The 13,792-nt window shown below is 41.5% G+C and overlaps 1 protein-coding gene across 1 annotated transcript in view; it reads left to right on the plus strand.

The window, feature by feature from the left end:
* Nucleotides 1–13,792, plus strand: part of LOC119421166 (cytochrome P450 2K3-like) — a 29,071-nt gene that overhangs the window by 11,278 nt on the left and 4,001 nt on the right. The window contains exons 5-7 of the mRNA XM_037688553.1: nt 10,953–11,132; nt 11,220–11,361; nt 11,435–11,618. Coding sequence (XP_037544481.1) covers nt 10,953–11,132; nt 11,220–11,361; nt 11,435–11,618 — 506 coding nt within the window. The remainder of the gene's footprint in view (nt 1–10,952; nt 11,133–11,219; nt 11,362–11,434; nt 11,619–13,792) is intronic.

Here is a 13,792-nt window from a genome sequence, read left to right on the forward strand (position 1 = left end):
AACCTAAGGCTTGATTTACCTGCAGGGAACAACAGTTTGTCCTCTCCTTACATCTGTCTTGTATGATGAGAGTGAATGGGAGAGCCCACACAGCTTCAACCCCTGTCATTTCCTGGATGATGAGGGTAAATTCATCAGGAAAGATGCCTTCATGCCCTTTTCTGTAGGTGAGCTAATGAATTTTGAATTTTTTAGACACAAGACTGTTAAGGTATGGACTATAAAGTTTGCAAATGACACTAATCTGTGGTGAGAGCAGGGAACAGGTGGAAGAGAACTTGGAGAGGTGGAGGTATGCACTTGAAAGAAGAGGAATGAAAGTCAGCCTTAGTAAGACAGAGTACATGTGTGAATGAGAGGGAGGCAGGTGGAACAGTGAGGTACAAGAAGCAGAGGTCACAAAATTGCAGGACATCAGGTACTTGGGGTAAATGGGGAATGTGGTAAAGAGGTGAAAAAGAGAGTCCAGACCAGATGGAGTGGATGGAGAAAAGTTTCAGGAGTGATTTGTCACACAAGAATGTCAGCAAAGGTCAAAGGAAAAGTTTACAAGACAGTGGTGAGACCAGCTATGATGTATGATCTGGAGAGTGGCATTGACAAAAAGACAGGAGAAAGAACTGGAAGTGGAAAAATTAAGATGTTGAGGTTCTCCTTAGGAGTGACAAGGATGGATAAGATTAGGAATGAGATCATCAGAGGTACAGCCCAGGTTGAACAACTGGGAGAAAACGTTAGGGAGGCCAGACTGAGATGGCTTGGACATGTCCAGAGGAGGGACAGTGGGTATATTGGTAGAAGGATGCTAGAAATGCAGCTGCCAAGAAAATAACAAAGAGGAGATGTATGGATGAGAGGACATGGAGGTAGTTGGAGTGAGGACAGAGGATGCAGAGGACAGAGTGAGATGGAGGAGGATGACTCGCTGTGGCGACCCCTGAAGAGGGAACAGCTGAAAGAAGAAGACTGTTAATGTTTGTTCATACAAGATCTGTGAGGCTGCACAGCTTCAGAAAGAAAACCTTTGCAGAGAGTGGTGAAGGCTCCACAGAAGTCTGTTGGAGTCAGTCTCCCCACCATCACAGACATCTACACCTCCAGATGCAGGAAAATGGCCACCTGCATCATGAAAGACCCCACTCACCCAGCACACACACTTTTTGCCCTGCTCCCCTCCCGGAGGAGGTTAAGGTGCATTAAGTGTAAAACCACTAGACTGAGGAACAGCTTCTACCCTGAGGAAGTTAGACTCATGAATATCTAACAGGGATAATCACTGTGAAAAAAATCACATTGTGTTGCTGCTGATCTGTTTCATGTTGCTGTGTTCATTCATACTCATCTGCTCACACAGACTCATGTTCGTGCTGCTGTTTGGCATATTGTTTTTGTGCTGTTAGTGCTTGTTGTATTTTTAGTAACATTTCTCTTAGTTCCTATCTTAGATCTTATTACTGTTTTACATTTTAATATTTTGTTGGATGTAACTGGGACCCTGTTTACACAATTTTGTTCCATCCATGCACCACATGTGGTGGAATGACAAAGAATCTTGAATCTAATTTAACACTTTTCACATTTTCTTGCAGGTCGCAGGTCATGTCTTGGAGAAGGTCTGGCTAAAATGGAGATCTTCCTCCTCTTCACCTCTCTTCTTCAGCATTTTCGTTTCACTCCCTCACCTGGTGTTTCAGTAGATGAAGTGGATTTAACACCAGTTGTGGGCTTTACTCTCACACCTAAACCTCAGAAACTGTGTGCTGTTCTTCTCAAGTGAGGGCAAGAGATTTTATTAATATTTTTAAGTATATAAATAATAAATATATCATAATATTTACATATCTATATCCATCCATCTATCCATTATCTTTACCCGCTTATTCCATTTTGGGTCACGGGGGTCACCGGTGCCCATGTCCAGCAATCACTGTGCGAGGGGCGGGGTACACCCTGGACGGGTCACAAGTCCATCACAGGGCCACATAGAGACAAATGAGACAAACAACCATTCACTCTCTCATTCACACCTAGGGACAATTTAGAGTTACCAATCAGTCTAACATGCATGTTTTTGGTCTGTGAGAGGAAACCGGAGTACCCGGAGAAAACCCACGCATGCACGGAGAGAACATGCAAACTCCACCCAGAAAGGCCCCTGGACCGGGGGTTTGAACCAAGGACCTGCTCACTGAGAGGCAGCAGCTCTACCAGTTGCGCCACCATGCTGCCATATCTATATTATAATTGTTATTATTATTGCAAAATTTAAACCATATTTATGGTGTGTTATTATCACACTGGGCAAATTTACAAGAACATGAAAAAAACTTGATCCTGTCAAAAATGTACGACATATCTTGAGAACAAAATCATTCTTACCACAATAGTTTTGTATGGGCTATTCAGAAAAAAGAGAATCCCAGTATCGCAAACAAGTTATTTTCTTAATTTGTGGTGTTTGATCATATTCCGCCATAGTTTATTTTCCCACTGCACAAAATAAAAGGAAAACAGGCTTCTACAGTAATTACATTGATGGATACTTCAACTATTTACAAATGGTTCAAAGAAGAGATGGGTACATTATCATATGCTTTTGTAGTTTCCACCATATAAAGTTGTTGTTGTAAAGTTATATTCTGGCTGCTGTTTAAAATACCATATTATTTTACATTTTTACTGTTTAGCGTCTATCTTAGATCTTTTAGTGTTATGTTTAGTGTTTTTAGTGTATATCTTAGATCCTTATATACTGTGTCTTTTTTTATACTTTATATTTTTGCTATTTTTGGGTGTAACCAAGACCTTAAGTACACAATTTCGTTTCACCTCATGTACCACATGTGATGCGAAAGACAATAAAGAAACTTTAATGAATGCACAATAATGAAAAAGCCCAAAAAAGTTCAATCTGGTCCTCTGGACATTCAAAAAAACCAAAAAACAAAACAAAGCAAAAAAATATAGAAACGTTTCGTCTCTCATCCGAGACACTTCCTCAGTCTGAGGTGCTGTATTCAGCTCAGTCTCTTAAATAGCACCTTCTCAGAGTGGATCAACCAGTTTGCTGCTGACAACCAAAACCAGCTGCTCACATGGTCAAGAAGGACCATCAGCCTAACAATGGATCATTAGCACACTGATGGCTGTTTACTATTCACAGGGGGTTGAGTGATACTAGCAATAACAGCAGTGTAAGAGGGGGACAGTTGAACCTGGAGACCTCCACCCCTGTTTAATGATGGACGATTTATTTTCACAAAGATGGCCTCCTTTACTCCTCTCTCAAACCATCGTGCCTCCCTGTCCAGGATGTGAACATCTTCATCCCTGAAAGAGTGACCGCTGGCCTGGAGATGAGTGTAGACCACAGAGTCCTGGCCTGATGATGTTGATCTTCTGTGCTGGCCGCTGGGCCATCCTTTTGGCCAGTGGCTCTTTAGTTTCCCCAATGTAAGACTGATCACAGCCCTCCTGACACTGAACAGCATACACAATATTACTCTGTTTGTGCCGGGGGAATGGATCTTTGGGATGAACCAATTTTTGCCATAATGTATTTTGGGGTTTAAAAGCCACTGGGACGTTATATTAAGAAAATAAATGTCTCAGTTTCTCTGATACTCCCTCAACATACGGAATGACCACTGGTCTGAGTCGCACAAAGCAACTGGCCCAGACAACATCCCCGGAAAAGTGTTGAAGGAATGTGCCGATCAGCTCTGCGGGGTGCTGGCAGACATCTTTAACACCTCACTTACCCTGGAGACAGTTCCCACCTGCCTGAAGACTGCCACCATCATCCCAGTCCCAAAAAGCTCTACAGTGACTGGTCTGAATGTCTATTGGCCAGTGGCCCTAACCCCGATAGTCGCTAAATGCTTCGAAAAACTGGTCATGACTCACATCAAAACAACCATCAACATCAACGAGGACCCTCATCAGTATGCATACCGTGAGAACCGATCAACAGAGGATGCCATCTCGTCTGTGATGTACACTGCGCTCAAACACTTGTAGCAGAAAATCTCTTACGTCCGTATGCTCTTTGTGGACTTCACATCCGCCTTCAACACCATGATCCCCGAAACCCTGATGGACACACCCATCCAGGCTGTCACTTTGTAAAGTTTGCAGATGATACAGCGGTGGTGGGATGCATCACAAACAATGATGAGTCCAGCTACAGGCAAGAGGTGGAACACCTGGAGAGCTGGTGCAAAGAGAATAACCTTCACATCAACGTGAAGAAGACAAAGGAGATGATTGTGGACTTCAGAAGGAACAAAAAAATCTACACCCCCCTGAACATAAGAGGATCTGCGGTGGAAGTGGTCTCCAGCTACAAGTACCTGGGTGTACACATGAATGACAACCTCAGCTAGAGCAACAACACCACCAGCCTGATCAAGAAAGTTCATCAGAGACTCTACTTTCTTAGGCGGCTGAGACAAGCTGGTCTGTGAAGCTCAGTCCTCACCTCCTTCTACAGGTGTGCAGTGGAGAGCATCCTGTGCTCCAACATCAACGTGTGGCATGGAGGCTGCACAGCTGCAGAAAGAAAAGCTCTGCTGAGAGTGGTGAAGGCTGCACAGAAGACTGTCAGAGTCAGCCTCCCCACCATCACAGATATCTACACCTCCAGAAGCAGGAAGAGGGCTACCTGCATCATGAAGGACCTCACTCACCCAGCACACACACTTTTTGCCCCACTCCCCTCAGGAAGGAGGTTGAGGAGCATTAAGTGTAGAACCACTAGACTGAGGAACAGCTTCTACCCTGAGGCTGTTAGACTCATGAATCTCTAACCAGAATAATCACTGTGAAAAAATCACATCATGTTTTTCCTTCAACCTTTATTTAGACAGATAAATCCCACGGAGCCCCGAGGACTCATTTACAAGAGAGACCTGATAAAGTTTTTTTTTTTTTTTTTGCGGTCCTTTGAAATATGTTGCTGCTGATCTGTTTCAATGTTGATGTGTTCATGCGTGCTCATCTGCTCACACAGACTCATGCTCATGTTCGTGCTGCTGTTCGACGTAATGTTTTTATGCTATTAGTGCTTAGTGTATTTTTAGTTGATGTTTTTCTTAGTTCATATCTTAGATGTTATCATTATTTTTCTTTTACATTTTATTGTTGGATGTAACTGGGACCCTGTGTACATAATTTCGCTCCACCACATGAACCACATGAGGTGCGAATGACAATAAAGAAACTCTGACTCTAAAATACCCTAGAGTGAAGAATTCACAACTTCAGATAATTTTTGTAAAGCAAATGTTAAAATTGCCCATCCATCCATCCATTATCTTTACCCGTTTATTCCATTTTGGGTCACGGGGGTCACCGGTGCCCATGTCCAGCAATCACTGTGCGAGGGGCGGGGTACACCCTGGACGGGTCGCAAGTCCATCACAGGGCCACATAGAGACAAACGAGACAAACAACCATTCACTCTCTCACTCACACCTAGGGACAATTTAGAGTTAACAATCAGCCTAACATGCATGTTTTTGGTCTGTGGGAGGAAACCGGAGTACCCGGAGAAAACCCACGCATGCACGGAGAGAACATGCAAACTCCACCTAGAAAGGCCCCTGGACCGGGGTTTGAACCAAGGACCTTCTCGCTGAGTGGCAGCAGCTCTACCAGTTGCGCCACCGTGCTGCCCGTTAAAATTGTCAGGTTTGCTTTATAGCCACAACCATTGTGACCTACACAGTACAGTTCAGCACAGCTACCATGTTTTGTGTGAAACCAGATAAAAGTTATTTAACAAAGATGTTGGTTTTGCAGACCAGGTCCAGGAGGAGCTGGTCAGAGTGATCGGAAGCCGAGAAGTTAGTGTAGAAGATCGTAAAAACCTTCCATTCACTGATGCTGTGATCCACGAGACACAGAGACTGGCGAGCATCGCTCCCACGGCTATTCCACACAAAACCAGTCAAGATGTCACCTTCCAGGGGTACTTTATCAAGAAGGTTGGCAACTCTCTGTTAATTTACCTTTGACTGAAAGAAAAGGCTTTAAGTAATAAATCTGCTCTTGTGTTGCCTTCAGAACACGGTTGTATTTCCTCTTCTGACCTCTGTCCTGCATGATGAGAGTGAATGGGAGAGCCCTCACACCTTTAGCTCTTCTCATTTCTTGGACAAAGAGGGTCAATTCATCAAGAGAGATGCCTTCTTGCCTTTTTCTGCAGTTATGAAAACGATGTTTCTCATATTTAATACATGTTAGAGGTTATTCCCACTTGCTCAGATATGGTTGGGTTTAAACTCCCGAGCCGCTTTGTTCTTTCAGGTCGCAGGGTGTGCCTCGGGGAGGGTTTAGCTAAGATGGAGCTCTTCCTCTTCTTCACCTCCCTCCTTCAGCATTTTCGTTTCACACCCCCAACTGGAGTCTCAGAAGATGAACTGGATTTGACAACAGCCGTTGGTTTCACCATTCCTCCTTTGCCTCATGAGCTGTGTGCTGTCATTCGTCAGTGAGGAGGGAAGTGTGGTGTTGGATGACTTCCACATCCTCCGTCAGTGAACACTGAACACAGACAGGTACAAATATTAATTTAGTCACTAGTCGAAAAGTGGTTTTAAAGAGCTGGATTGGCTTTAGCAAGACACCAGTTCAGATAATATTCTTGCCTTAATGACACACTGTTATTTTTATTTACAGATAAACATTCATAGGCAATAATTGAGTGTATTGAAGAGTAATTACAGATTATAGCTTTGTCCACAGCACAGTTTGTTTCCACAGCAATAAAGAACAGCTTAGTGACATTTAATTTTGGCCCCATGTCTTTTTCAGAGTAAACATTAATTATTTTTATACATTTTCATTCCCCTTTAACTTTTCATTTGTGACCATTTTCAGTATTTTCAGAGAAGCCAGATTCATGTTGAGCTGGTAAAAGCAGAATAAAGAGTAAACTTATTTCCTCATAAACAGTGTCTTTCTATCTATTTGAGCTACCACATTGGTTATGGCCAAAACTCCACTGCAGCCTCTCCTCTAACTGGTATAATGAACAATATCTGTAACTTGAGTATTTCTCAGAGTAATTTTAGACTAGTTCATCCTAGGTTGTATGAGAAGATGATTCACCCAGACTTATCGACCTCGGTCTAAGAGCCACACCCTTATCTCACCCCTTATCTCACCCTGTAGTTCATTCAACCTACTTTGTAGTAGTAGAAGTTGAGTAATCATCCACAGGAAAACTCGCATTGACAGTCACTCATCCTCCTTGTATATTGCAGTTCTCACCGATATGGTACTTTTTAGAATCCAGGACTAGGATTCAAGGGTATTGTTTTAATATTTGCAACTGAGAAAACCATTTAAAACCTCCTTTATGATAATAGAGTTAAACCAGGCATCCAGGATTCATGAACATGAGATGGTGACAATAATGATTCAGAACTTTGTTAATTTCTCATGCGTTGCATTTAATTAATGATTTACAGGGATTATAGCAACAATTCAGCAACAGTGATTATATCCATTTACATTGCAGCATAGATAATTAAGAATCCATACATTACTTGTAGGGATTCCTATTAATTGCTTGTTGGTGTCTACAGGATTGACAATCCAATTTGTGTTGTAACTCCTAGTTCTGATAAGATGAAATGGAGAGTTATAAGTCCGTAAGCTCCGATGAGCAATAATAGAAAAATATTAATCCTCAGGCTTTGATAAGCAAAAGTAGAAAAATATTAATCCACACGCCCCATTGGGCCAATATATGGGAAAATGTTTACAAGTTCAGGGGAGAACCTTTACCACTCAGGAACCTCGGACCGTTACTGGCCTCCAAGAAGGCCTGATACTCTGAACTGCAGTTTGGTGCATAGGCACAAACAACAGTTAGAGCCCGTCCCCCACCCAAAGGCAAAGGGAAGCCAACCTCCCATCTACCGGAGAAAACTCCAACACACAGGCACCAAGTCAGAGGGCTACAAGTAGACCCATACCAGCTCGACACCTCTTACCATGGGCAACTCCAGAGTGGAATAAAGTCCAGCCCCTCTCAAGTAGATCGGTTCCAGAGCCCATGCTGTGCATCGAGGTGAGCCCAACTATATCTAGTTGGTACCTCTGAACCTCACACACAAGCTCAGGCTCTTTCCCCACCAGAGAGGTTACATCCATGTCCCAACAGCCGGCTTTGCTAAGCCAGGGTCAGAGTACCAAGGTCCCTGCCTTTGGCCACTGCCCTTGGCATCATGCACCTAACTTTTATAGCCCTTCCTGTAGGTGGTGGGTCCACAGGAAGACAAACTCATGCTGCTCTTTTGGGCATGGGTAGAAACCCGGTCACCAGTTGCTTACCAATGAGCCCCTCCCCCAGGTCTGGCTCCAGGGTGGGGCCCCGGTAACCTACGTCAGGGCAAGGGACACTGAGTTCCTTCTTTTGTCTTTTCCATAAAAATCTTCTGAATTGCTCTTTGTCTGGCCTGTCACCTAGGACCAATCTGACTTGGGAGACTCTACCAGTGGCAATTATAATTGCTCTTGATAGCATAGCTCCTAGGATCATTCAGGCGCAAAAACTCCTCCACCACGATGAGGTGACGATTCAAGAGGAGCCCAAATTCAGTATCTCAGAAAATTAGAATATTACTTAAGACCAATAAAAAAAAGGATTTTTAGAAATGTTAGCCAACTGAAAAGTATGAACATAAAATGTATGAGTATGTACAACACTCAATACTTTGTTGCAGTTCCTTTTGCCTGGATTACTGCAGCAATGCGGCGTGACATGGAGTCGATCAGTCTGTGGAACTGCTCAGGTGTTATGAGAGCCCAGATTGCTCTGATAGTGGCCTTCAACTCTTCTGAATTGTTGGGTCTGGCATATCGCATCTTCCTCTTCACAATACCCCATAGATTTTCAATGCTGTTAAGGTCAGGCAAGTTTGCTGGCCAATTAAGAACAGGGATACCAAGGTCCTTCAACCAGGTACTGGTAGCTTTCTGTTAGAAAATGAAATCTTCAGCTCCATAAAGTTGGTCAGCAGCAGGAAGCATGAGGTGCTCTAAAACTTCCTGGTAGACGGCTGCGTTGATCTTGGACCTCAGAAAACACAGTGGACCAACACCAGCAGATGACATGGCACCCCAAACTATCACTGACTGTGGACACTTGACACTGGACATCAATCAACTTGGATTATGTGCCTCTCCAGACTCTGGGACCTTCATTTCCAAAGGAAATGCAAAATGTACTTTCATCAGAGAATATAACTTTGGACCACTCACCAGCAGTCTAGTCCTTTTTGTCTTTAGCTCACGCAAGACACTTATGACTGTGTTTCTTGTTCAAGAGTGACTTGACACAAGGAATGCAACAGCTTAAACCCTTGTCTTGCATATGTCTGTGCATGGTGGTTCTTGAAGCACTGACTCCAGCTGCTGTCCACTCTTTATGAATCTCCCCCACATTTTTTAATGGGTTTTGTTTCACAATCCTCTCCAGGGTGTGGTTAGCCCTATTGCTTGTACACATTTTTCTACTATAGCTTTTCATTCCCTTCACCTCTCTATTAATGTGCTTGGACACAGAACTCTATGAACCCCAACCTCTTTAGCAATGACCTTTTGTGCTTTTCCCTCCTTGTGCAAGGTGTCAATGATTGTCTTTTGGACAATAGTCAAGCCAGCAGTCTTCCCCATCATTCTGTAGCCTACAGAACTAGACTGAGAGGCCAGTTAAAGATCTTTGCAAGTGTTTTGAGTTAATTAGCTGATTAGAATGTGGCACCAGGTGTCTTCAATACTGAACCTTTTCACAATATTCTAATTTTGTGAGAAGCCGAATTTTGGGGTTTTCATTAGTTGTCAGTTATAATCATTAAAATAATTAAACATTTGGAATATATCAGTCTGTGTGTATTGAATTAATACACAGTAGTCCCTCATTTATCGCAGGGGATCCGTACTTTGAAGACCCGCAATAAGTGAAAAACCACAAAGTAGGAATAGTAGTACAAGTAGCAAGTAGTAGTTTATTTTAGTAGTTATATATGTATATAGATATAAAGGTGTTTTAAGCCCTTCCCACACTCTTGCAATATTCTAAACAATGTTTCTAAACTCTAAACACTCTAAAAGAGCACAGAATGTCATGATTTCCCTCTCTCTGCCTCCGCTGCTCTCAGCCACCTGCAAGCGCTCTCGGCCATGCCCACTTCTCCGCACGCAGATCAGCTGTTCAGCTGTTCAGCTGCAGGAGGAAGTTTATCCTGCAGTAAGGGCTGCACAGTGGCACTGGAGGAAGCTTTTTCTACAGTTGTGGGCTGCACAAAGGAGCAGCTGGTGCTAAATAATTTTAAAGAATTTATTTTAACTAAAAATTCCATGCCAATCGTGTGGCTCATCCATCAATCGGCAAATTGTGTGTCATGACCAATCTTATTTTGAAAAATCGCTATAGAGCGAATCCGTGATAAATAAACCGCAAAGTAGCAAGGGACTACTGTGATATAGAAAGTTTCACTTTGTGAATGGAATTACTGAAATAAATCAACTGTTTCATGATATTCTAATTTTATGACCTGCACCTGTATTATACATACACATATACATACATACAGTACATAAATTAAAATTATTGTGAAAATATGGTGCCAAGTGAAGGATGCCCAATATTTTTGTTTTCACTTTGGAGATGTTCAACCCTAAGTTGTTGTTTGTTTAAAGTTATTTTATATATTTTTTTAAATAAGGGGCAGATATTATAATAATTTTTTTTAATTTCTGCTTCCTTTACATTACATGTTTATTTTCTTTTTGAAGAATTTGTTTAGTTTATTTTGTTTCTTTGAAATGAATGAATAAAGGAATGAAATAAGCAATACTATATACATACATACCGGTCATACACATATGCATACATACCGGTATATACTTTGATAAATTTGCAATATGATTATTTCAAGATTTACAACTTTATGCCATGGCTGGGCCCTTTTTTTAAAAACTGGAAGAATGTTATGAAGAATGTAGAAGATGGAAAGGCAGATGCTTGGAAGAAGATAGTAGATCTGAAGGAAACTCTGAACCCTGAGTTGTGCAGATGCTTTGTTGATGCCTTTCTGATTCATAAGAAACATCTGGAGGTGAGCAATTAAACTTCAACAAGTCCATTTGCATGATGTCATTGTTGATCAACAAGTTTTTTCCATCTTCTTTGTGTCTGTCGCAAGGAATCTGGTATCAGAAATTCACACTACCATGATGATAACTTGGTGTACAGTGTGGCAACTTTATTTGCAGCTGGAACTGACACCACATCTACGACTCTGAAGAGGAGTCTCCTTTATATGGTCAAGTTTCCTCATATTCAAGGTAAAAACCTCATATTGGGCCCGTCAAATATTGCAACAATTTATATTGTTATTATTATCTAATGTTCATCCAGATCACGTTCAGGAGGAGCTGAGCAGAGTGGTTGGAAGGCGGCAGCTTCAAAATTTGGAGGACAGGAAGGATTTGCCGTACACTGATGCTGTTCTCCATGAGACACAGAGATTTGCAAACATTACTCCAATTGTCATTTCTCACACTACAAGCAAAGATGCCACCTTTCAGGGTTATTTCATTAATGAGGTCAGCAGCTCACATTGGTTCAGTTTTCACAAAAATGTTGCTTGTTTTAAAAATAATAATCTTACATAAATGCAAATAATAAAAGATCATCAGGCATTTGGGGTCAACTGTCAAGGATAATGGGAAGTGTGGTAAAGAGGTGAAAAAGAGAGTCCAGGCAGAATGTAGTGGATGGAGAAAAGTTTCAGGAGTGATTTGTAACAAAAGGGTGTCAGCAAAGGTCAAAAGAAAAGTTTACAAGACTGTGGTGAGACCAGCTGTGTTGTGTGGTCTGGAGACAGAGACATGGACAAAAAGACAGGAGAAAGAATTGGAAGTGACAGAAATGAAGATGTTGCGATTCTCATTAGTAGTGACAAGGATGGATAAAATTAGGAATGAGATTATCAGAGATACAGCACAGGTTGAACAACTAAGTTAGAGAGGCCAGACTGAGATGGTTTGGACATGTCCAGAGGAGGGACAGTGGGTATATTGGTAGATTGTTAGAAATTCAGCTGCCAAGAAAATAACAAAGAGGAGATGTGTGGATAAGAGGACATGGAGATGGAGTGAGGACAGAGTGAGATGGAGGAGGATGACTCGCTGTGGCGACCCCTGAAGAGGGAAAAGCTGAAAGAAGAAGACTGTGAATGTTTGTTCACACAAGATCTAATTTAACACTTTTCACATTTTCTTGCAGGTCGCAGGTCATGTCTTGGAGAATCTGGCTAAAATGGAGATCTTCCTCCTCTTCACCTCTCTTCTTCAGCGTTTTTTGTTTCACTCCCCCACCTGGTGTCTCAGTAGATGAAGTGCATTTAACACCAGTTGTGGGCTTTACTCTCACACCTAAACCCAAAAACTGTGTGCTGTTCTTCTCCAGTGAGGGAAAGAGATTTTATTCATATTTATAAGTATATAAATAATAAATATGTCATAATATTCACATATCTATATTATAAATATTATAATTGTTTATATTATTGCAAAAATTAAACAATATTTATGGTGTGTTATTATGACACTGGGCAAATTTACAAGGCATTGAAAAAAAAAAGATGAATCCTGTCAAAAATGCACGATGTATCTTGAGATGAAAATTATTCTTACCACAATAGTTTGATCTGGACTCTTCAGAAAAAAGAGAATCCCAGTATTGCAAACAAGTTATTTTCTTAATTTGTGGTACTTGATCATTTTCCGCAAAAATTTCCTTTTCCACTGCACAAAATTAAAGGAAAACTGGTTTCTACAGTAATTACATTGATGGATACTTCAATTATTTACAGACGGTTCAAAGAAGAGATGGGTACATTATCAGATGCTTTTGTAATTTCCACCATATAAAATTGTTGTCGTAAAGTTGTTATGTTCTGGTTGCTGTTTTTTCATTCAATTTATTTATACAGGTTAATCCCAATGGGCCTCGGTGATATAAGAGAGACCTGATTCTAACAAACAGTGATGACAACAGTGGACAACAAATACAACAGTAGACGATCATAAATTTAAACATACAAATTGAGAAGATAGAGTGAAAGAAAATGGCATTAAAAGTGAAAAAAACAAACAAAAAAAAAAACAGCTAGCTTGTAAGGCGATGTAGAATACTAAAACAGGAACGTGTCTACATTGTTTTTTGCCAGGAACTTAACAGATGTTTGAAGCCATTTAGAGAGGTCAAGGTCGAGAGCTTCAGATCTTTTTGCAAGATATTCCATACCATACCATATCATACCATTTTATTTATAGAGCACTTAAAACAGCTACAAGGCCAACCAAAGTGTTGTACAGACAGAACAACAGACAGCACATGAAGCAATATACAAAATGAAGTAAATCAAAAATATAGACATAAAAACGATGCAGATAATAAATATGACAACAAACCAGTGTGGAGCATACAGGTTCAAAACACAAATCCTCTGGTGTTGAAAGCTACTGAATAGTAGTGAGTTTTTAAACGGGACTTGAAAACCAAGAGGGAGGGGGCCTGTCTGACATGCAGAGGTAACTCATTCCGAAGTCTTGGTCCCGCTACAGAGAAGGCCCTGTCACCTATGCGCTTAAGACGAGTTCCTGGAACTGTGAGGAGCAATTGGTCCGCTGACCTCAGGGAACGTGGTGGAACATCCGGTTGTAGCAGATCAGAGAGATGGTGTGTGTGTGTGGGGGGGGGGGAACTGTT

Source organism: Nematolebias whitei, chromosome 15 (genome assembly GCF_014905685.2).
Source record: "Nematolebias whitei isolate Nwh7 chromosome 15, NemWhi1, whole genome shotgun sequence".
NCBI classification, from domain to species: Eukaryota; Metazoa; Chordata; class Actinopteri; order Cyprinodontiformes; family Rivulidae; genus Nematolebias; species Nematolebias whitei.